The sequence below is a fragment of the Podarcis bocagei genome (genome assembly GCF_964188305.1).
Source record: "Podarcis bocagei genome assembly, chromosome: 14".
Taxonomy (NCBI): domain Eukaryota; kingdom Metazoa; phylum Chordata; class Lepidosauria; order Squamata; family Lacertidae; genus Podarcis; species Podarcis bocagei.
In genome coordinates this window covers 29527124-29551069 of record NC_138139.1, presented here as the reverse complement: position 1 = coordinate 29551069, position 23946 = coordinate 29527124, and the positions used below count along the sequence as shown (strand labels likewise).

The 23946-nt window shown below is 45.5% G+C and overlaps 2 protein-coding genes across 12 annotated transcripts in view; one reads left to right on the top strand and one right to left on the bottom strand.

Annotated features, from left to right (window-relative positions):
- Positions 1-21834, top strand: part of WDR76 (WD repeat domain 76) — a 38024-nt gene extending 16190 nt beyond the window's left edge. For 2 of the 7 annotated variants that reach the window (XM_081171154.1, XM_081171151.1), the window contains 4 exons: positions 241-458; positions 2328-2480; positions 3162-3215; positions 3549-4382. In XM_081171154.1, the coding sequence (XP_081027280.1) occupies positions 241-458; positions 2328-2480; positions 3162-3215; positions 3549-3804 (681 nt within the window). In that variant the 3' untranslated portion in view covers positions 3805-4382. Of the gene's footprint in view, positions 1-240; positions 459-2327; positions 2481-3161; positions 3216-3548; positions 4383-5715; positions 5977-16784; positions 17919-20134; positions 20232-21252 lie in introns of those variants that run through there. The other 5 variants (XR_014002169.1, XM_081171153.1, XM_081171152.1 and 2 more) reach the window with 5 other exon arrangements.
- The window catches only part of FRMD5 (FERM domain containing 5), a 143668-nt gene continuing 125418 nt past the window's right edge, over positions 5697-23946 (bottom strand). For 2 of the 5 annotated variants that reach the window (XM_081171164.1, XM_081171167.1), the window contains 10 exons: positions 23442-23539; positions 22800-22923; positions 21870-21957; positions 18284-18372; positions 14580-14643; positions 13853-13944; positions 11876-11950; positions 10829-10897; positions 10286-10392; positions 5697-7979 (listed from right to left, as the gene is read on the bottom strand). In XM_081171164.1, the coding sequence (XP_081027290.1) occupies positions 7393-7979; positions 10286-10392; positions 10829-10897; positions 11876-11950; positions 13853-13944; positions 14580-14643; positions 18284-18372; positions 21870-21957; positions 22800-22923; positions 23442-23539 (1393 nt within the window). In that variant the 3' untranslated portion in view covers positions 5697-7392. Of the gene's footprint in view, positions 7980-10285; positions 10393-10828; positions 10898-11875; positions 11951-13852; positions 13945-14579; positions 14644-15261; positions 15323-18283; positions 18373-21869; positions 21958-22799; positions 22924-23441; positions 23540-23946 lie in introns of those variants that run through there. The other 3 variants (XM_081171166.1, XM_081171165.1, XM_081171168.1) reach the window with 3 other exon arrangements.

Genomic DNA, 23946 nt, shown 5'->3' with positions numbered 1-23946 from the left:
TTTCTTAGGCGGGGATGGGAAAGTCAGGATTTTTAACTCTGTACGTTTGGAAATCTTGTCTGTCTGCAAGCGTGCTTGTAGTAATTGGAAAAGAGGATTGAGGAAACCATGGTGTGGCAGCCGGAGAATCATCCTACAGTTGTAGGGTATCCTACAGCTATTGTGATATATCAGCATAAAATTGGTAATTTGAAATAGGTTTAGACTTCACCTAAAAGTAAACCTCTTTCTCATTCTCAGGTGTACAGAAATGAAGAGGACAACCTTTCCTCATTTGATTTCTTGGCTGCAGATGCCTCTACTCTGATAGTGGGAATGTGGGATGGAGAGGTAGCTGTAGTAGATCAGAGAACGCCAGGAGCTTCCGCTGAGCTTTTCGCAGAACTTAATTCGAAGACGACAAGGACCATCCATACCAACCCACTTAGCAGGCATTATTTCGTAGCTGCTGGAGCAGGGTAGGTACAAGCTGTGATACACGATTGCTTGTTACAGTACATTAGGAATTTGGATCCCAGAAATCAAAGAGATGTGATTCTAGTAAGTGAATAGAGGTCTCCTCTTGGGACTAGAGTCACAATAGATTCTTCCCAAGCCAAAGACCTCTGGACATTCTCTAAATTTAGGGGAGGGGGGACTCTGAAGAGATTATAGTGTTGTTATACAAAACAACTGGTCACAGCCATTGACTAAAATCTTTTAAGTAGTTTTGCTTTCCTGTGCCCTTTAAAATTCATTTCCACCCCAAAAGAAGTGTCCTGCACAAATTATAGCATTACATACATTGTTTCCCTGTTTTTAATTTACAGAGAAAATAGATCTATGGTAAAAGATTGCACAAACTTACAGATTTTATGTGGGGCACAGAGAGAACTTCACGTGCTCCAAGATGATGAATGCTTTTCAGAGATTACAGAAAGAGTAAGCCTTTCTGTAAGAGCAAGCTTATTTTTATCTCCACATTCTTCAGTGGAGGGGGATATCCTGGTGAGGACACCCCTCCCCCAATGAACGCAGAGCCATTACTCTCTGCCCCCTCCTTTGGAGAATTCAGTTTTTGGAGGAAGAGGAGCTCATTTAACACAGTGGTAGATAAAAACTCTTCACTTCGTTCGAGCCCTGGATAAACAGAAGCAAAATTCCCAATCTCAGCCTTGGCAGAGGGACATAAATATGGGAAGGCCCTAGGACCCCATGGTTGCAGGGGAGCCTGAATGGCCATGGAAATTAGGAGTTACAAGAGAGGAGGTGATGTCAGAGAGCTGTACCCAGCATGCTAGCTAGCATCACAATCTCTCGAGGAACTTGCGACCTCACAGACTGGTTGAAAAAAGCTGTAGCAGACAGTTGAGAGTAGTAGTTTTCTCCCTCCCTTACTTCAAAACTTTTAAAAAAGTTTTGGCACTTCCTTTTGCTTTCCCTGTGTTTTCATTTCCCGTGGACATCTAATTGCAATGAGAGAAAGGAAGAGGAGAAAAGCGACTGTTGCCAAAGAAGGGCAATGCACCCACCCACACTGCACACTTAGGGACCAATGAATCCACCAGCCAGGACGGATACTCGCCCCACCTCCACACCCCGAAGCAAAGAGGGAGCAGCACCTTGGACTGCTGTGGATCTTGATCCAGCAGACTCCTGGTCTTGAGAACACAGCATAGGCAGAAACAGTGCTCCCCTTTGAGCCAGAAAGTGGGCACCGATTCAGAGATGTGGTCTCATGGGTTCTGCGGAACCTTAGGCATGAGGTCTCCTCTGAGCTTTAGCATGGCATCTGGTAACTCATCCACAATGGGAGGAGGAAGTGAGTGTATATTCTGAGCAGCTCCCGTTAACCACCTGATCTCTCTCATAGGAGGAAACTTGTTTCACTCAGAATTCGTACCAGTGTATTAAGATACTTTTATATGTTTATGATATCAAGAACATAAAATCAAACAGATCTGCAATTTATAGGCCAAAAGGGAAACAGGGGTACACACAGGGACATCCCATGACTTTTTCCTTCCCCAAATAATTATTGTCTCGATTGTAAGCAAACAGTGGAATCGTCCTCAAATTCTGTTATTCCCCCCACCCCCATATTGATACAGTGGTTTCTCATTTTCTTAAGTGCAGTTTGTCCCAGTATTTTGTTTGACACCTGCAGGGTTTTATGTTTTCAATGGCCTTTTCCCCTTGATGTGTGAGGAGCTCTCACCACCACAAGAGACAGGAAGTCTAATAGATTAGCTGGATAGTCCATTGGGAGATGTCCCATTCAGGACATCCTCCGAGCCACTGAAGAGACACCCAGGATGAAAGTCTTAACGTTCCCATTTATGCCGCAGGGATGTTGATATTTATGATGTTCGGCACCTGAAGGCGAGTGGCAGCAAGCCCGTGGTCTCTCTTGCCGGGCACACCAAGAGTGTTGCTTCTGCTTATTTTTCACCTGTGACTGGCAACAGGGTGCTGACTACTTGTGCTGACGATACATTGAGGTATGTGAGAGTGGGAAGGGAGCTGGCTTTTGTATTAACAATTTCCTCCTGTGAAAGTCCTTTTTCACAGATAACTGAATTTGCTGCCGTGAGACTTGGCTGTGGCCCGTGGCTTATATGGCATCAGTAGTGGAATTGAGCAAGTTAATAGGACTGTTGAAACATAGGGCTGCTGTAGATCCTACCATGTTCAGAGGCAGTATATTGCCAAGGGTGGGAGAGGTTTGGAACTCATGCGTCTTGCTGACCATTGTTGGAAACAAATGTAGGAGATTCTGTGAGAGATGTGTATGGCTGAGTTACGGCAATTAAATATTTTGCATTGAGGTGTGTGGGCCCTTGCTTATGACCTTTTAAAAAATCTACCTCAAAATACTTGCTTGTATTTAGAAATCTATAGCATATTTTCACTCAATGAGCAGTAGGGAGACCCCTTGCAATATAATTGTTTACATAGTCTAAACCAGAGGGTAGGGAGCTAAATGTGGCCCTCAGGATTGTCCTCAGGCAACACACCTTCCTTGAGTGTTTTTGCCTGACTGGACTGTGTCCTTGAACTCTTTGATAAAGTTTCCTGTTGATCCTCATGCTGGATTTGAATAAGTAAATAAGTAGTTTTTTGGGGGGCTAAATCGACTATTTAGGGTTTTTTTTAAAGCCCCCACTTTTTGTCTCTTGCAGGATCTTTGAAACCACATGTATATCATCTTCAGTCCCTGTTCTCACAACTATCAGGTGAGTTAGAATAGGATTTGCTCTGGTGCTAAGATTCAAGTTTGGTGGAGGGGATTATGAGATCACAGTGAGCAAAACACAATATTTGACCGTAGCAGAGTGGTTTTTCCATTAGAGAGCATGTGCATCAGATTTAAGAACCCTGGTTTTCTAGATCATCCCTCCCCACCTAGTGCCCTCCAGATGTTTTGGACTACAACTCCCCATCAGCCTTAACATCATTCAGTTGAGTTGGCTAGAGCTGCTGGCATGTTGCTGTGCAGAACAACTGGAAGGCAGCGATGTAGATGAATCTTAACTATTTCTCTCCCCCCCCTTCCCCTTTCTGAATAGGCATAATAACTACACGGGAAGGTGGCTCACAAGGTTCAGAGCTATTTGGGACCCAAAGAGGGATGACTGCTTTGTGGTGGGGAGTATGTCTCGACCAAGGCAAATTGAAGCCTTTCATGCGACAGGAGATTTGGTGCATTCCTTCCTCAGCGAAGACTACCTTGGCTCTGTTTGTTCCATCAATACCTGGCATCCTACCAGGTACATTCTTGCAGGTGGTAACTCTAGTGGCCGCCTCCATGTTTTTAAAGAGTGAAAAAAAGCTGAAGAGAATGTTGAACCTTCAGGTAACAAAGAGTATGAGTTGCATTTTGGTTGTGTTAGGACTTTGTCCCTGGAGAAAGACAAATATATTCAATTTCAAAACTTTCTAAGTGATAACAGAAATAAATAAGGCTAGCCTTGTTATTCAAATGCAGTGACTTATTGCAGGTTTCTGCAAGGTTGTTTATGTGAAACTGTTAAATGGTTTCAATATATTTAAGTTCATTCATAGTGGCTTAAAAATCTACAGAGCAGGCTGTGTACTAGATCATGTTTAATTCAGAGGTCAATTGCTAACAATTATTCTGAGATCAAAGGGGTGTTTTGGTGTGTATCAAGAGTGGTGAGAAGGTACAGGCTTTCTCTTAACACCCACTAACTTGAACATAAGCAGCATGTTAATAATGCTTATGCATCGTTGCAAGATGGAAAATGCAATTATGTCTGGTGTGTAGTAACACCAGATGGCACCTTACACCAGGGAAGCATTCATAGTAAATGAATCAGTGTTAGACCTGCTCGTCATGTTCAACTTTTTAAAAGTACGCACAATAAATGCTTTGGAATCTGTGTAGCATCATGTGGTGGTTGTACCAAAATCATATGGATGATCTGGCAGCAAAAATATATATATCCAATTTAAGTTGGTTAAGCATTCAAGTTCTGAAAACTTTAAGGACAGAGAGGTTGAAAGAAATTTTCCACAGTAGCAGGTAGCATTTCGGGAATTGTCTAAGCAGACATGTCACATGAGCAGAAGCATCAATTTACTCAACAGAGAACATTTTCATCATAATTAAATATTTATTTAAATTTAAAAATACTTCTATATGGCACCAATGATTTATGCTAACTACAGGTTGAATATGTAGAAAAAAGGTACATTATTTTGAAGGGAAAATGTAACACAGCATTTGGCACATGAAAGGTTAACGTCTATATTGTTATGAAAACTAAAATTCACATTTTCAGGTAACTTACTTCTACTGCTTTTAAATATGCAGTACGCTAGTCCTTATTAAGAGTTTGTTTCCTCTGATACAGCAACCTATGGAAACCACCACAGTTTATACAATGAGACCAGGAACAACTTAGTAGTAAGTGAAACATGAAACGTAACATGGGGCAAAACAGGAAAAATGACTTTTTTTCAGTTGCCAGCTGGAAAGTTTTCAGGATAAAACATTTGGCAAAAACGAGACACAATCCATTAGGAAGAGGTTCTGCAGTGCAAGCCCCAGAGAAATGAAAGTGCACGGGAGACCTTAACTCTAGGATTGTGGCCAGAATTTTTAAAAAAGTAAAATAACTATCTAAAGCCACCATCAGTATTCTTAAGTTGTCCACTTTGAAAATGAAAATGTCCATTGTACAAAATAGTTACAGATAACAGGACAGGTGTGTGGCATGATCAACAATACCAACATTAAAACATGAAATAAATACTGCATCGTTATCTGGGATGGAGAATGTTAAAATTAAGACTTTTCACTCACTGCATAGAAGCATCGTTTACTACAGACTGAGGTAGGAACACTACACTAGAAGTTAATTTTGTTGCTGTGTTGCATAAAACAGTGTGTATCCTTGTAAAATCTATCCCTTGTATCTTCCTGGCAGGCATTCAAAAGTTTGTTTTTATGTACCTGTATAAGCAAAAGTGAAAGCCAAAGTCTCTCTTGGCTCTTGTGACTTCCAAGCTGGCAGTTGCAGTTAATGGTCAGTAATCAAACAGATCCTTGTAGCACTTCCACGATGTGTTCAAATAACAGGGAATCCTTTTCTAGTGTACCGTACACCCACACCCACACCCCAGTCTGCGTCCAGTAACCTTTGCCAATATTTAGTGTATTGCTAATAGTGTCATTGTGCTCTTTTTCCCCCCCAAATGATGAATGACCAGCTGTGGGCAGAGTGTAACTGAACTTGGAAAGGAAATTGGTGCTTGAGATTCCCACGCCTATCCACGCACCCTCCCATTGGGCAAGTCCTGGCAGTGCTTCAGTTCTGCGTGAACTTGAAGGGCTTGTGTGCCTGCTGAAAATTGTAGTAGCCAAGTCAGAGACAAGATAAATGAAACCAGCCTCTTGAAATATTTCTGATTTAGATTCCCAAGTGACTTGAAATCTCTCCCTGAGATGAAATAAAACACTTGCCAGTCTGATTTCATTCTCTTGCTCTGCTCATCTTGGTGAGTACTCTCACCATGTTTAAAATTTATTGCTCCTTTTACAAATGAGCTGCTATTTGTCAGGCTTTTAGATTAGACTATCCACATCACAAGACAAAAAGTAGGAAAAAAATTTCTGAATTGCCTTCAGGATGGAAACGTGTGGGTCAGATTGTTCTATGTGTTTTCATTCCAGTGCTACTTCCCCCACATCCTTAAGTTCTCCATCGTTTTAATGGCACAAGGTAACCCATTTTCCTTCCTCCAGAAGTTATGAATGGGTTAGCTTGATGCTCAAATTCCATCCTAAAAACAGCCATCATATTTTGTTTACCACCAATCACTTTGAATACCACACTATATTCACCTAATTCATAAAGTAAAAAAGACTTGGTTTGCTCGTTAACAAAATAGCATTTTGTTCTTAAAATATATAGGTTGAAACAAGTTTGTTCTTTTGTAGTACAAAAACAAGTACAGCTTTCTGAGGCAAAATGTCTTTCAAAGAAATTGGATATGATCACTACTACTAAATACAGCAAGACTCGGTCAAGTATAATCAAATACATATATTTATTTCCCCCATATACTAACTCTTGCTTTATATGGGGACGTTACTGCTCTAAGAAAAACTGCATTTCTGGGATCCTAAAGGTCAGAAGTTGAAATTCACAAAGGACAGGTTTCTCCTAGTCACACTTTTCAATGCTAGGGGGAAGAATTAGATTTACACCTCGTTGCTGCCTCCTTGTCTCGTGCCTTACCTATTGCTTATAAAGAATTGAGTGTGTTTGGGTGACCATATGGTGTCAGAACCTTAATCCCCCCTGCCCCCACCTTCAAAATTCCAGATTAAGCCAGAAGTTTGATTGGTAAAATAGCAAGACTATGTTTAAGGTGGTAGTGCTGTACACAGTGGCAGTTTTAACAGAATAATAAAATACTAAAGTTACAACTCAGTAGCACCATTACAAAAGCTCCTGCATAAAATGACGCTGCCTTCTTGAACTAGTGTCCTAGCTGGAGGCTGGCACTTAATGCAATAATCAATAGTAATAAAATAAACTCTCTTTACTTGAAATTTTTGAAATGGCCACCTCTAGGAAAGCTTAAAATTAAACTTGGAAGAGTGCAGAATAATTTAAAAGTTGGAAAGCAAACCAGTTGAAGACACTTCCAGGAAGAGGACGTGTAAAGAAATGGGCATTGTTTGAATCTGGCGCATGTGAGAAAGTCTTATCCCTTTCTTCTGCTTGGAAACAACTCTCCTAGGCCGCTGTTTACTTTGATTCATGAAAGGAGGACTTATTTTATGTGCCGATGGTGCCACGATGTGTCCCATTTTTCTGGGAATGGGTAGCAGGGATCTTCTGCAATCCACCTGGCTAGTTACTAGGAGGAGTCCTGCCTTCAGGTGTCAATGAGTAGGCTGAGCACGGAGCGGATTTTGCAGGCAAACCATCGCCTGAGGGGACAAAAGTATTGATAATGGAATTGTTCAAACTCGGGGGTCTGGCGAATATCACGGAAAAAGGCAATGTCAAGGTCAGACTCGGTAAGGATGATCAGGAGGAGGAGCAAAACAAAGAGGAGCCCACCGGTCACAAGGAGCAAACGGAGGACACTGAAAACAAACTTATTCACCTGTTCTGCTTGGGCTCCGCCACCGCTGCCCACACCCTGGCACAAGGCTCGGAGCTCCCTCCCCAGCTCCTCGGCCTCGGCCACCGTGGGCGTGTTGGCCTCAGACTCCTTTTCTTCCTCTATGCTGCAAGGGGCTCCGTTGATCTGCCTGGAGAGCAGCATCAGCTCAAGGCTCTGCTCAGCTACCGGCGTGGGAAGGACGCTGTCCGAGGGACTGTAGATCTCGTCCGAAATGATGGTCACACGCTCGCTGCTCTCGGCCCGGTAGGCCCGTGAATGCGGCAGGAAGGCATCGCCATGGGAGGCTGACCGTACTGGGGTGGAGTGGGCACTGTCCCGCAAACACTCAAGCCCTGGAGAGAGGGAGGGAGAGAGGAAGAAAGGGGCTGGCTATGGAGAAAGATGAGGGGAGTCGCCAACGCATTAGCCAGCCTCAGCATGGAGACACGGAAGTTGGGCTTTCAATATAAAATACTGTTTATCCCAAGATCAAGATATCACTGTAAATTGAACATGGAAGTGAGGGCTATAATCTGGCCAGGTTCAGAAGAATCCTGGAGGAAGTTAACCTTCGGCAACCTAATTCAAAACATTCCTTAGATTCCTCTTCAGTGGTTCTGAATGCCAGAAATTCAAGCACAATGCAGGCTTGTGCTTTTTAGTGGTTTGGTGGAAATCGGTTGCATATTCCCAAAATCTGAAACTCCAAAAATTCCTCATCTGTATGGTAAGCAAATTTAGGGCATGTTTGTGAACACCTGGAGGCTTCCTGGCTGGATTCTCCTTCCCAAAAGAAAGAAATGGCTGTCACTGCCCTGAGCAGGCTGAGAGCATCTCTGAAGGCTTTCATATCAATGGCTTATTCTGTTCTGGCCCAGAGAGCAGACCTAGATCTCATGGCCTTAAATTAAAGGTAGATTTTGGTTGGAAACATTTTGATGAAAGGAGCGACTCAACAATGGAACCAGTTGTGTGTTTTAGGAGGAGGGCTGTTATTTGCTGGGCAGCCATGTCTGCAAGGCTAGGTGGTCTACACAGCCTCTCTGCAGCACTTCTATGATGATAGAATTGGTCACATAAGAAAAGCAGGCCAAAGGGGGGCCTTCTGGTCCAGAATCCTGTTCTCTTAGTATCCAACCAGATGCCCGTTAAGGGACACCTGAAAATAGAACCTGTGTGCAACAGCAGTGCTTATCTCATTTGTGATTCCCGGCAGCTAGTATTCAGAGGCACATTGCCTTCAGCGCTGGAAGTGGAGCCCAGCATTCATGGCTAGTAGCTTCAATGTTGCCCCAACCTTGAGAAGAAGTGACGTGGAGCTAAAACACATGGAGAAAATGGGGGTGCATGGAGCACCACAAGTGATTGCACATAATCTTTACTGCTTACCTGGTTCAGAAGTTGTGGCCTGGGTGAATTTGCAACAGCCCAGACTGCCCTTTAAAGTTCAAGGTTTTTAAATTTTTCTACTCTTTTAGTTAGGCCTATCATGTTAGTGGCACAGTACACACCATTGCACACTGTTCGCATAGGCCCTAGGGAGTGACACTTTTTAATTGGGGGAATAACTTGCTTGGCTGATAAAATCTGCCAGATTTTACCCATTGTGGTTGTACAACAGATAAAAGAGGGCTATCTCGTTTCGCAAGTTAAAAATCCAGCATCTTGCTAAAAGGTTCCATCAGTGCTAGCATTTCCACCTGCCTGATGGAACCACCTCCTTTCCCACCTTCCTGTATGCTGTTCAGGTGGGGGGGGGGGGAAAGCCCCATTGCATTAGCCAGAGCCCTTTGTGTTGGATCTCCCATTAGTGGAACTGCTTAGATGAAGCTGGCTCTACATAAAAACTGCCTTTTTGTAGCCCAAAGGACACTACAGAAACTGGCAGTATACCCATGAAGCAGCCTCTGGCTTCACCTTGGGTCTTGCTCTTGACACTGACCCAACTTCAGACATTAAACTCCCGAGCTCAGTTTAGCAGGTGCAACCCTGATGCAGATCGGCTTTTAATTTCCTCCATGGGGCCTTGCCAGGGGTCCACCTTTAGCTAGTCTGCTGTATGTGTAGAAGGGGAGAAACCCTTCCACAGCCATGTGAGAAATTTCATTTAAAAGGGTCAATCTTGCACAGGATTTTGCCTTTCCCCATTAAGATGCAGGTGGCAAAGCATTTGTAGCAAGCACACAGCATTCTAAAACCATACACCAGCAGAATAACAATGCATGGAGCTGGCCAGCCCTCCCTACGGAAATTAGCATAAGTGCATATGAAACAGTCTCCTGTCCTTGCGTTCCATAAATCACTTGAGACAGCTGCCTCCCAATTTGGCCACAAGAGAGTGATACAGCACATACGAAAGGACTCAGTGGAAAGGCAAACCTGGCATTTGTGAATGTCTCTTTCATTAAGACTGAAACTGAAATCACATTTAAAATAACGCTCCTCGCCCCCGGTAACTACAGTAGTTCCACAAAATAGACTCAGATTCCATTCCGAGAAAAGATTAACAACGGATGAGGAGCTTGTAGCCCAAAGACCATCCTAACACCCCAAGGGAGGCGAATGTACAAATGTGCCCTTGGCTTTGTTCAGAAGAGAGATTAAATCTGGAGAGTGTGCTGCAAAGCTACACGAAGTCACAATTGTGTCCAGACCTCACCTTCCATGATAGAGATGTGCACAGCTCTCCTTCGAGTTCTGGGGACGCTGCTTAGCCGTGGCCCATGAGTGATGGAAGGACAGCTACGGCTAGGAACCAGCCCTGCCCTACAGAAAGGAAGCACACAAAACGGTGTTGGGAATGCAGCCTTCCATTCAGAATCAGAGGCGAGCCTCTTTAAGATTATGAGCCAAACCCAGGAAATGGCCCCTTCCAGAAAATGCAGGGGTAGAGCTGGAAAACACATCCCGGGTGGATTTTGCAACTAGCAGAGGAACAGTCTGCTTATACTGGGTCAGACCACTGGTTCGTTCAGGCCAGGACTACACTGACTGGTGGCAATGGCTCACCAGCCCAACCTGGAGATTGAATATGGGGCTTTCTGGATGCTTTGCAACTGAGCTATGGATCTTCCTCTATGGGGAAGAGAGATGGGGAAGCTGCCCCCCCATTTGTTACTGAACTGCCACCAGCTGCAGCCAGCGTGGCTTCTCGCAGGTGAGCCCACAGCTTGTCTTCCAAGCTGCCTCTGCTGAGCCTTACCTGTGTATTTCTGGAGGCTCCCTCTTGATCTTGGCACTAGACTCCATCACTTCTTTTGCAACTCGGCCACTGAAAGTGGTTGGAGAACAGAAGCCGTGACAATAGCAGAAACCACCCTTTCCCCCTCCAGAGTTTCTGCTAGCAACTTTTGCCTGCTATAGACAGAGGAATCGGACTTGCTTGAAGCTCAAAAGAAAAGCCATCCTTCCTGGCAGACCCATTCAATGAGCAGAAAGGACACCCCCAGTATATCGGCTGTGCTATTTACTTCGAAAAGTTACGTTGTTTTCCTTCCCTTGTTGCATGGCCTTTCCTGCAGCACTTTCCTTGTCACCTATTACTGGCTTTTGCTTCTTGGCTGTGCACTAGAGTGCATGGAAGCAGAATTTGGCCCAGCTACGGCAGTCCTTTTATTTCAGATTTTTACTTACTGTATTTATATCCCACCTTTCATCAAGGCGGCTTTGTGGCTCTCCCCCAGTTTAACTTTGCAACAACCTTCTGAAGTAGGTTAGGCCAAGAGGCAGTGACATAGCCCAAGGACACCCAGCATGTCCCATGGACGAGTGAGGGTACCAACCCTGGTCTCCCAGGTCCTACTCTAGCACTCTATAACCACTACACCTCACATTTAAATTCTGGCATACAACAAAACAGCTCGCTCAGAAAACAAAGGGGAAGGCACCTCTTGAATCCCTGCATTATATCGGGAACATCAGATGAGCAGCCTTGCCTTAGGGAGGAATCCAACCTCACCCTCTTCCAACTGTTTAGTCAGCACCAGCATTTTAACTTGCCTGATGAAATGATACCCGCCACAACCCCGTGTGCTGTTCTGGGGGTTCTCCCAACCTCCCTCCACAGCCAATTGTGAGCTAAGCTAGAAGGAGCTCCTATCGCACTGGCAGGGCCAGTTAGTTGGATCTGGCCCGATAATTTTATCTCAAATTCAACACAGCTGAACTTATAACAGACTCGTTCCTCAAGCCACCCAGAGGAAGCATCCAAGAACATACCCAGTAACTGCTACTTACGGTCATTATTTACCTGTATCGGAACCGACTCCCTTTGAAAAATAGGTTACTGCTGGACACAGTGCGGACTTGGCTTGACTTCTCCAACCTGAAACAAAAAAGCAGGCGTTGGCAGAAGGCCCATAACTTGGGTTTTGACAGCATTCTGCTGGCAGACTTTGTTGGAAATGATGTCAAAGCTCCTGCTCTGGGAGCAAGTAGAGAGATACAAGAAGCCCTTGCGCTCCCCTCGGTTTGGTACTCCTGCCAGTGTCCAAGGTGAACAGTTTTTTAACTTGGCATCTTTACTCCTCCAGAAGCTGCTCTTGACTTCCCCCTTTTTTTGCATTCCAAGTCAAAGCGAAGGGTCTGGACATGAGAATATAAAAAGAGCCTGCAGGATCAGGCCAACAACCCTATCTAGTCCAGCATCCTGCTGCCACAGTGGTCAACCAGAACCAGATGCCCCAATGGGAAACTCACCAAGAGGACCTAACAGCAACTTCCCCCTCCTGATGTTCCCAGCAACCAACATTCAGAAGCATTGCCACTTCCAAGTGTGGAGGCAGAACACAGCCATCATGGCTAGTAGCCACTGCACTTGTTGCCCACCCTGCAGTGCCTATGCATGAATTTCAGGCTCATGTCTGAATTTCAGACTCAATTTCAGAGAGTGAGGTAACTTAGCTGCAGAGGAGAAAGAGGTGCAAACTGATCCAGAGTGGTAAAGCAAATGCAAAAGTCTCTCCTTCAGTGAGATCCACAATGGAACATTATCGGCTAGAAAAACATTCCGCCCAATCTTCCTCACCTAGAAGTAACTGGGCGTGCACAGGAGGCTTGGGGTTGACACCTCACTGCTACCAAACTGCTGGAGCTGATCAGCAACTAGGAGGAGGAATGGGCTTGCTTTTTAGATAAGGATACGGGTTCTGGCTGCTTCCACACTGCCACTATTTTGCAGGTACACAAGTAAATTTCAGTCATGTAATTAAAGTAGATTTTGTGCTGTTATAAAGCAAACCCAGCTTCTGGGGGTGGTGGTAAGGAAAGTTTTGAGAAAATGCACTGGAAAGTGTGGGTTAAGTGGGACATCACATAGCATCATACAACCTCCACGCAAACAGAGAGTGAATGCTCACAGTGGGTGTTGTATAAACTTCCACACACATTTTAGCTCAACAAACAGGTTGTCTGGAAGAGCCCCTAGCCTAGAATCTTTAGGAGGGTTGCTTTGGGTGAGGCACTGGTTCTGTATAGAGGGGATCAAGGACAGAACAGAGCGGTCTTAATTGCATCCATCATCTGGTTTCTGGGGATGCATAAGCAGAAGACAATGTACCAGTGCTGCTATTCATCTGGAAAAGAAGCAAAAAGATTTGTGAAGCAAAACGGCAGCTGTGCTTCATGTTAATATAATGAGAAATGAGACAGCCTGATTGCAGCTTACCCAAACAGAACAAAGCAGCACACATTTTCTTGCAGCCCACCGACTACAAGGAAGCACACTAGAGAAAGCAACCTTCTATTTTATAAGCAAAACACCAAATTAGAGGGAGAGAACAAAGGATTCTGTTTGGGGGCTACTAGAGATGAAACGCCTCTTCACAAATAGTCCATGTTTCTGGCCCATTGTTCCTTAGTTACTTCTCAAGCTGGCTGTTCAGTTGCTGGTCAGAAACTTTCTGGGGCCAAGATATTCTTGCAACACCCAGTCAGCCTACACCTTGCCCTAGATCCAAACTGCAGCTAAAAGTGGGGTGGCCTAGGCAGAAGTGAAAAGGAAGCTGGCAGGAAAGCAGGCCTGATCCCTTCCTGCAAGTAGTTTTGTTGTTTTTTTGCAGAAAGGAGGGGGGCAATCCACATTCAGAGCAGCCCCCCCCCCCCGCATATACACAGTTTGCCCAGGCATGTTTCCACATCCACACCCAACACTGTCAGCGGCTGCTGGGAATGATCACAACTGCCCCATGGACAAAATTAATCCTGGGGAAATTTATTTCATGCTTACTTATAAAAGGCTTGATTTTCAATCCCACATTTCCAGAGGTGCTTGCAGGCTTCAGGAGTTGGAGCAAAATATGTCAGAACAATTTTCTTTTCCTATAGAAAGCCCAGGGGGGGGAAAGCCGTAAGGTTAATTCACAAGCTTGGTTCACAGACAGCATGCTCAGTGAGCTAGCTTTAAATGCAAATGCCCCGAATGCTATTTGAACGGAAGAAGGATGGGAAAGCAATTTCCCTGAAGGAGCTGTGGGTTTGCTTTCCATAAATAAATATATGTGGCTCTATAAGCAGCATCACACACTCTGCAAAACCTGGAAACTGCTCAGCATAAGATGGCGATGGCATACTACAAGTGGTGGTGCGATTTTTACTTGGGCCGCGTAAACAGTGGATGAGATTGTAATGCTATTTGTGAGGAGTCTTGCACAGAAGGCTCTGGTTGTTTGTTTCCACTGTCAGAAATGATGGCAGGATTCGAATTCCTCCTGGCAATACCAACAATGCTACCTTTGCAAATGCATGTGACTCTTAAGGATACCTAATAGAAGTTATTATAAGGCCAGTAAGTATTAGATTGAGCATCCTTAAACTTAGCCGTGCCTCTCAATATACGTGGTGCTTCAGGATGGAGTGTGGCCAGAAACAGTCAGGAATCCTAAACATTGCATTTCTCTTGGAACAGAGGCAAAAACTGTACCTACACAGTTACAGCGGCTGAAGAAGGTACTCACCTCTTTCTGACTTACATATAAATAGAACGTCTTGCCTTCAAATTTCATTTTTGTCACTTCGTTCCTACAAGCACAAAAAAGGCACTTGTGTAAACCAGAGGACGCAGCCCGCCTCCCATCGCACAGCATTACGAATACAGAGCCCACACACAGCGTGGAATAGATTCCGGCAAGATGCAGAAATTGAAAACCAAATTGTTTGCATGAAACGCAAAGTCAAGAAACAAAATGTTTTAGAGGGCAGCAGTTGCAGGAGTTTCAAGTCCAACATTTGCAGTTCATCCAAAGTGTAACATGGTTAGAGAAGAGGACTCCTGGCTCAAAAACAGTGGCTGAGGCGAGAGAGGAATCTCAGCGCAAAAAGGTGAGTCTTAAGTGGGGGGTGTCCAGGAGCCACCTTGCAAACTTTTGCTTTATTAAAAGGGGTGCATATCTGGATGAGAATACCAAATGTAAGATAACCACACTTAGCTGATGAGGCCAAAATCTGAGATACAGCAAAAGGATGAGCAACAATGCGACCAGGTCTGGAGCAGGGTCTGGAGGGGCTTTTAGGTGACTGTGCCAATAAACATGGACAATGCAGTTCAATGCAGACAGATGTACAAAATAATACATTTTGGGGCAACAAACCAAATATTGAGAGTACAGATTACATGGAACAGTCATGCAGCGTACTGACCAGGAAAGGGGTTTAGGGGTTATTGTAGAAAAATCCTTGAAGCCATCAGCCCAGTGTGTGGCTGCAGTAAAAAAGGCAAACAGGATACTGGGGTACATCAACAACGGGATACAATACAAAGCAAGAGAAGAAGAAGAAGTGACACTAACTACATTGCATGGACCAGATCACAGCTCTGCTTCTTGTGCCCTGAGCAGCGGGGTTGGGGGTGGGGAAAGAGGCACTCGTGCCCCTTGTGACAAAACACAGCTGAGGAGCCCCCAATAGGTATGGCGGGGGGGGGGAAGAATGTCATTCTTTTCTTCCCTGGGAATTTCAGGGGAGATTATCCAGCATGGAAAACCCACAGGGGCTTTTTTGGAGGACGGATTCTCTGATTAGCTATGGGCGTTCTGTACAAAACACCATGGATCATGCTTTCTTACTAGGTAGGTAGATGAAAAACTATCTCATCGGAGGAGAAGGAGGGCAGGAACAAGAATCTTGCATCACTGCATGGCCATTTTTTTGCATGGCAACAGTAGGATTGAAGGCCCAGGTGAAAACTGGTTCATAAAGACATCAGAGCTAATAGGTGAACAATCTGTCTTGGGAATTCCAGATGAAGCATTTTGCATATTTAAAAAACCACAGAAATAACCACAAAGGAAAGATCTTAAGGAAATGAACAGTATTGCGCAATATTGAGTTGCTCCCAGGAATGCTGCTCCTATGTATTGCCCTGCCCAGCTATCTACCTTCGGGGCAAGGACAGCTTTCAGGGTGTCTTGGTCCTTTGTAAGGAGAGAAATTTGACCCTGGTGAGTAAATGACTTCTTTGGAAATAGCCACTGGTAATTTCAGAAATAACAAAAAAACTGGACAACTCTGAGCCTTAGTACCCATCAACTAGGTCCCTAATTACCAGGAACTCTCTTAGAGAAACATAATATGCTTTCAATAAGCAAGGGACACAGCTCCTTGGGTTGTGTCCACTGATTGCCAAAGCATATTCCCTCCAGCAGCTAAAATGCAATGCCCACAATCTTTAAACAAGGGGATAAATTCTGGGAAGGATAACTGGTGGAGGGTGGGGGATCCTAAGGCAAAAAGAACAAGTAGGCTTGGGTTTTGCAGAATGACAAGATTTTGGCTTTTCACTTCCAAAAATGAAGTGTTGTTGCTGCTAGCTCTGAGAGCAATAATGTGGTGCTAATAGGACACAGATTGGGCAGATGTCCCAAGTGCTGCATGCTAATGGCTTGCCTAAAGCTTTTCCTGGAACAAAATGCCTAGCAGCCATTTTCACTAGCCATAATAAAGTCTGGAGCGACAGTGTGTAGCTCAAGGCCAAACACAGCTTCCAGGGTTGCAGACAGCCCTCCACAACCTCATTGCATGAGGACACCAGGATTCTCTTCCAGGTACATCAGATTGCTAGTTGCCTAGGTGTGAAACTGCACCAAGCTGGTTATTTACCTGTCACTGAAAAACTTAATGTGGTCACCTGTGCACTCACAACCCAACTTCCTTCCCTACTACAGGTCCTCTGACTTTAGAGTGGATGCCTTGCAAGGAAATGGGTGGGAAGGTGCTAATCCTGCCCCCCTTGATATAAGTGCATAAGTCAAAAAGTCCTGGTGCTCCAACTCCCTGGAAAGAGCTTTGGGATGTTCCTAGAGAATGACACAGGGCAGGTGAGAAACCCAGAGATAGGTGGGACTGTACAGGTGACCACTCAACACTAGACTGAGAGAAGTTTCACAAATTCAAAGCTGCACTTCTGAAAATTCCCCAGTTTTTCAGAACAAAATACTTGTACGTTATATGTAAAATTAATAGTACCCTTTACATCTCTGCTGTCCCAATAAAAAGGATGACTTGCCACATTGTCTCATATCCGGCTGACTGCCCATTTGCTTTTAACCACATGATCCCCAAGAAGGTCAAGGGGACCCAACTGCTACCCTTGGGGAACAGGTGGATCCATGGCAAGTGTCTTCCAATATAATCATGACTTGAGAGAGGCCATCAGGAACACGGCGTCCAGTAGAAGCAGGTGGGACCAAAACCTGCTACCGTATTGGCCCGAATATAAGCTACACTCCCCCCCCCCCAAATTCTGACCATGAAAAGTTAAAGTGCGGCTTAAATTCGCGAGCTTACAAAAATTGGCTTTTATGATATCGCTGCCGAAACAGACATACAGTAAAACGGAACATTTGCCATTTGTGGGTGTGAGTGCCTGTGGAATTTTAAGGAAGTGGCTTATATTTGGGTATTCTTCCCCCCCCCCCCAATTTTAAAGGTGTGGCTTATTTGCAGTTGCGGCTTTTATTCAGGCCAATATGGTATATCTGAAATTATTTCCTTGCATTTCAGGTATCATCCCCAACTCCCAGCTAAGTCAGCTCCCTACCCTCTGCACCTATTGCATTGTTTAGTGGGAAGCAGCTGCATGCTGGGTTGCTAAGTATTTGTGCCCAGTGGAAGCTGGGTTGTCCATGTAGAGCAGAAGCAGTAGCATGCCTCTCCTCCCACACATGTTCTGGGGACTGCAGTTCTGGCCCCGATTCACCTTTTTTAAAGTCACCAGTTGTACTCTCCACTAAGTGAAATGCAAATGGTACTTGTCTAGGACAAGAATTAGACAAACAATTAGTTTGTGTGCGAGTGTGAGTTCCAGCTCAGTTCCAGCTGTAGAATTTAGTCATGGGTTCCAGGAGAATGGAATGCTAAATCTGACTAGAAGAGGAAACAAGGAAGGCTCAAAACCTGAAGCTCGCACCCCCACATTAGAAGCAGTCCTGTCAAAACACACCAGTTGGCTGTGAAGGCCTTCCAGCCTCTGAACAAAAGGGGCAGGGCAGAGCAAAAGTGGGATACCAAGCCAACTAGAAGGTCAGATCCTGTCTTGGTCAGTGGGTCTCTGTTCTGCACCAAATGAGGGGGTAAATGAGGGGCAATAGGGTGATATCAGAGAAAGCTTCCACTGCCACCCAAAAAGGAATGGTAGAACTGGGGTTTCCAGAGCAGAACTCACCATTTGATGAAGTGGACTCGCTTGTTTCCTTGCAGGACAACAAACCCAAATGGGGTGAAGGCCAAAAAAGCAGCATTTCCAGACACATCCTGCAAGAGAGCAATAACTTCTCGTCACACAGCGCAGAGCCAGTAAGGCTTGTAGGACAACCTCCACTCGCATCTACTGGCAAAAGAAGCTGTTGTGTAGGAAAGAGCTGACAAGAGGCCTGTGCTGTGAAAATCTCCTTTTTCAGCAGCAGATAAATGAATCAGGGACGAAAGCAGATCCCACGTCTCTCCTCTTGAACATGGGGAGGAGTGGCAAATTCCTCACCTGCCCTTTCAGAAGATTTAACAGCCTCAGTGCCTTGGATCATGTTCCTGGTTTCCCAAATAACTTTATCCATCATTTCTTCACATCATTTACTGTATATCAGGTCATATTCTTTGCTCCCTCCAGCCCAGCCAGCCAAGGATCCTGCCCCAAAGTCTAATAACCTCTTGACCACCCTGGAGACAAGTTAATTGCTCTGTTTTTAATAGTTAGAACCTCACGGGAGGTTTTCATACAGAGGTTGGATGGCCATCTGTCAGGAATTCTTTATCTGTGTTTCCTGCATTGAAGCATGGGGTTGGACCAGGTGACCCTCGGGGTTCCTTTCAACTCTGCAATTTTATGATTCTGTATCTTGCAAGTCCCTTTTTGTTCTGATGTCTCTAGCCATGAGGCACAACTCTTAAGGCAGGCTGGAGAATTCACACAGGGCCAGCCCAAGAGATTTTGCCACCTGAGGCAAGGACAAAATGGCACCTTCCTCAATTCCAAGCGGGAAAGCCAACCACTCAGGCAGTTGACCTTCAATGTTGGCAACAGGACACCAGAGTGCCACGTGGCACACATCCCTGTAGCGTTTGCCACCCAAGGCAGCTGCCTCCCTTTGCCTCATGGTAGGACTGGCTCTGGATAGAGACATTATTGGGAGCAACCTCAGCCTTTGTCAGAGAAGAACTGGGGCCTCCCTGAGGCTTTCCCTCCAGCTCACCCACTTGCTTGAAGGATGGAGATTGTTAAAGGACAAACCCCCTGGCCTGGAGGTGGGCACTTCTCTGTGGCCTCTCATTAGCCACATTCCCTGCATGACTGAGCAGGCGTGGGAGGGTAGTGTGGGAGGTACCCAATTCCTCAGGCTGAGAGGAAGGCGCCCACAAGGGTTCCGCAGGTCCTTTACTCCTGACAACCAGCCTCCTTGGTCCGAGTATCAGGATGAGGAGCCTGGTCCAGCTCTTTAGATGTTGGCACAGAAAGCCTCAGACTTGGTCCATCCACTCGCCTCTGGCTCCAGACCAGGGCCAGGAACCCACAGGGGTTGTGAGATCAAAAGACTGGCTAGAAAGAAACCTTTTGGGGGGGGGGGGAACAACTGTGATGCGAGAATTCGTATTGTCAGGCTTGTTAGTTGGCTAAAGTGTAATCTGACCCTAGCAGTTGTTTTGGAAGTAGGATGCACCCAGTTATTTCATGACACCTGATTATCTTCCTACAATGGGACAAACTGAGGCTCTTATGCGTTACCTTTTCAAATGCTGAATTTATTTATGAATTAGAGCTAAATTTCTAACACCATTTGCTATCAAGGTGAGGAAGATGGGCCAGACCTTCAAAACATTAGCTTTTTTCTTAGCAAACAGGTGTCTAGAAGTACCTCTTTAAACCAGCAGCTTTTGCAGCTTTTACTGAATTTCTCGGCACAAAATCTTCCTATGATCATGGTAGTGGCTGTTTGTCCTATCTCATGCCTATTGCAACACTCTGCAAAGAGATGGTTCCATTAATAATCATTTAATGTACTTCATTTTCTCATCCTTCTAGTGACCTGTGGCCAATACAGAAATGAAAATGAATGGAAAATTTAGATCCCTTGAAGTTGACTCATCTGTCTTTTGCAAGGGAATTCCTTCACGGACACGTAAATAGTGTGTGTGTGTGTGTGTTTTGCGGGGGGGGGGGGATTATGCTAGAATCAGACCAGTGCACAGCTTCCAGCATGCCAAGGAGCAAGTTGGGGGCAGTTGGTGGCAATTCTCTGGGCTTGCTGCATTGGAGCACACAGCCTACCAAGCACAGACCCCTCCTCCAGGGCTGACAAGGGGAGTGTGTATGGGGAGAAACTGGTACAAATTACTGGGGCCCAGCAGTCCAAAAGGGGCCCCAACTATCTTGCATATGTTTTGTGCAATTCTTAACAAAATACATATTTCGTGTTCAATGCATGCACAATTCTAAATAGCGCCTTTGCAAACTTCTGTTGTGACCTGAGCATTTCTGACTCTCTACGAACATTTGCACTTTGACAGTACGGCAGCGTAGTCTCATCTTATTAAACACAGTCACATTCGTATGTTTTCATAAGTGCAAATACAAAAAAGTTGTGTGGTGCTCATTGTGTTGCGCTGCATGTACAAGTTTAAAGTTCAAAGTGTCTGGTTAGCTCAGCAACGATGGTCTGGGTGCTTCTATTATTGATAATAGTCATTAAGATCTTAGTATTTTCAACAGACACAACTATTACCATATTATTACCATAAAAAATGAGACCACACTTTTATTTCACACTCTATGTAAATATTTTTAGCCTGTCTGCCCTTGCTGGGGGGATCCCACAACCTGCTCTTGGCATCCCTGCCCTCCCCCCCCCCATTGTGGCAGAACCTGTGGCACCCACTTTGCGTTCATCACATCCACCCACCCCCATCTGAATTGCAGCCACCTTCCACAGAGAGGCCTGCCAGGACCCCCTGGGGATAAATTAGTGCTTTGCCCTGCTCAGCCTAATTAAATGAACTGGTAGTTTCTTCTAAAGATGAAGATCGCTCCCTAGGAGGGCAGCAGTAGGAACAGGAAAGGGAGGCATGACACTGGTTAGGTGAAAGTGAAGAACCATGCAAATTATGACTGTCTTTGTGCCATTGTTAATATTCTATCCTCAGGCTGATTGCAACTCAATTTGCTGAATTGTGGAATGCTTGAATTGGGGGATATTGTAACATTAGACTTTATTGCTGGCTGCCCTGAATGCTTGATCGAAGACCAAAAGCAACAACCACCAAGCATAGAAGTTTTACAAAACCATCTCATTGCAAGTCAAAGCTAGAGGGAAAGGGCATCTGCTTTGTATGTGGGACATCCCAGGTCCAGTTCCTGACAGCATCTCCAGGTAAGGTGGAAGAGAATGAAAGACCCCTGCCTGAAACCCTGGAGAGCTACTGTCAATCGCTATAGATGGTACTGAGTGGGATGGAGAAAGGGTCTGATTCTACTTAAGGCAGCTTCCTATGGTCTCCAAACTGTCCATGGGCTGGTCTCCATTAGTACTGGGCCTAGAGTACTTCCTTCAAAGGAAGATGGATACAGCCACCAAATTGTAGTTTATTTTACTCTCTGGTTGCATGGCCAACTGGTATGTGTTTGAAGCAGCTACTTCCTCCGTTACTGACCTGCAAGGCCAGCTAACGTCTAGAAAACAGCTCCATGTAGAAGTGACTGAAATCCTACAAGAGATCTCCCTAAGGCACCGCCAAGTGTCAGGGAGGTTGCTGCTTTGTACCTTACACGGATGTGGGTCAACTCCGTACGTCTCCAGGGTCTGAGCTTTCCTTAAAAAGTTTAGCTCTGAAGTAGCTGGTGTCTGACCACTGGAAGAGAGGGGGGGGGAGAGAGAAATGGGGGCAATCAACTTGAATCAAAACATGCCCTGTTTACATTCATAGGTAAAGAGACAGTAGTATACAAATGAAGTAGTATACAAATTGTTGAAATGAAATGAGGAGAAAAGGAAAAGTTCACATCTTAGCCATATGGTGCCTGTTGAATTTCTGCCTGTCACACAGCTGTTAAAGAACAAGGTGCAACCCTTAGGAAGTCCCAGGGTACCCAATCTGGGTTGCTGCCTTGGCCTGACCTCTGTCGTCTGCCTGTGGCCTTTCCCTTTTGCCAGTGTGGGGGTGCCCATCCACAGTGCATTGGAAGCATCCCAGAATTGTAGAGTTGGAAAGGACCCAAAGGGTCGGCTGAGGAATCCCAGCTAGGAGAGTGAGCCCTGCTAGGCCAACTGCATCTAAGACCCTCTGGGCTGCTGCAAATGGTTATGCAAACTGGCCTAATTTTCTTTTATAAAACTTTACTTAGGTCTTCCTGTTCTAGTTATTAACAGCTGCATTTATTATGTTGGGATTGTTTGATGGCTTTTACTTCATCAACACACGGCAGCTAATAAACCTAATATATAAATAAATGAATGATTTCCGACTTGGATGGCTAGCGGAGCAGGGACAGCTCAGAAGGAGCAGCCTAAGTGGATGGGCACTACTCACCCCCCACCCCACCCCACCCGCCTAATGCCCTCACCCCCAGGCACGTCCCATCTCAGGGCAGATTTGTGTCCGCATGATTTTCACTGCAGACCTAAGAATGGATTGCGTACCCACCCCCTGCCCCCAAGTAAGGATCTGGACTAAGCACAGAGCTAGAAGGTCACCTGAGCTCAATCTTGTGGATCTCTGCAATCTTCCTTTCCAGCTTTTCTGAATGCTTGGGAAAGAACTGGAACTTTGAGCTGTAGCCCTCAGGGTGCTTTCCAGGGTCATAGTCGCCAATCTCCGCTGAAGGACAGGAAAGAGAGAGAGGACTCAGCCACAGGCCCAGGCAAGGGCTGCTCTGTTCCCTTTCAGTATATGGAGCAAGTCAAGTCAGAGAGCACTAAATGCCACAGCCTTCCCCAAGCTGGTGCTCTCAAGAAGAGCCTGGCTGGATCAGGCCATTGACCCATCTAATCCAGCATCCTGTTCTCACAGCGGCCAGCCAGATGCCTGTGGGAAACTCACAAACAGGATTCGACTACAAGAGCACTCCCCCCCCCCCGCGGCTTCCAGAAATTGGTATTCAGAAGCACTGCTGCTTCCAGCTGTGGAGGCAGAACATAACATCCATCATGGCTAGTAGCCATCCATATGGGACGTATAGGATTCCACCAATCCCTGCCCCGGATGGCAGAGCAGCCCAGAAGCAGGAGCCCAAGACAGCAGCCATATGGCATTCCTATGCACGCTGCCCTTGTAGATGAAATTATGCCATCAGTACTTATCATGGAAAGCAAATGTACCTTGCCAAAAGGCATTACCTTGAAGGATGTAGGCAGCTAACAGAGCAGCGTCTGATGTCTTGCACAGGAGGCGGCCGTGATAGAGATCTCTTTTGATCTGCAAGAAGACGAGATACCTGACAAGAGAACCACAGCAAACAGGGAGTCAGTGACGCCTCTCATTAGACCCAACCTAGAGTAGCTTCCGCTACGCAGTTCTTGCAAGGATCAGGGCTTCATAGCAAGGCCTCTCCCATTTGTTCCACTTGCAGAAATAAAGAACAGAAGGAAGGTTTTCACAGTGGCCAGCCAGATGCCCCCAAAGGGAAGACTGCAATGAGGACTTGGGTGCAACAGCCCTCTCCCCTCCTGCAGTTTCCAGCAGCTGATAATCAGAAGCATCGCTGTCTCCAACCAGGAAGGCAGAGCATAGCTATTGTGGCTTGAAGCCAATGACACCCATATCCCCCTCCATGAATTCATATGATCTTTTAAAGCCATCCAAGGTTGGTGGCCATGGGAGAAATTTGGGTAGTTAGATCAC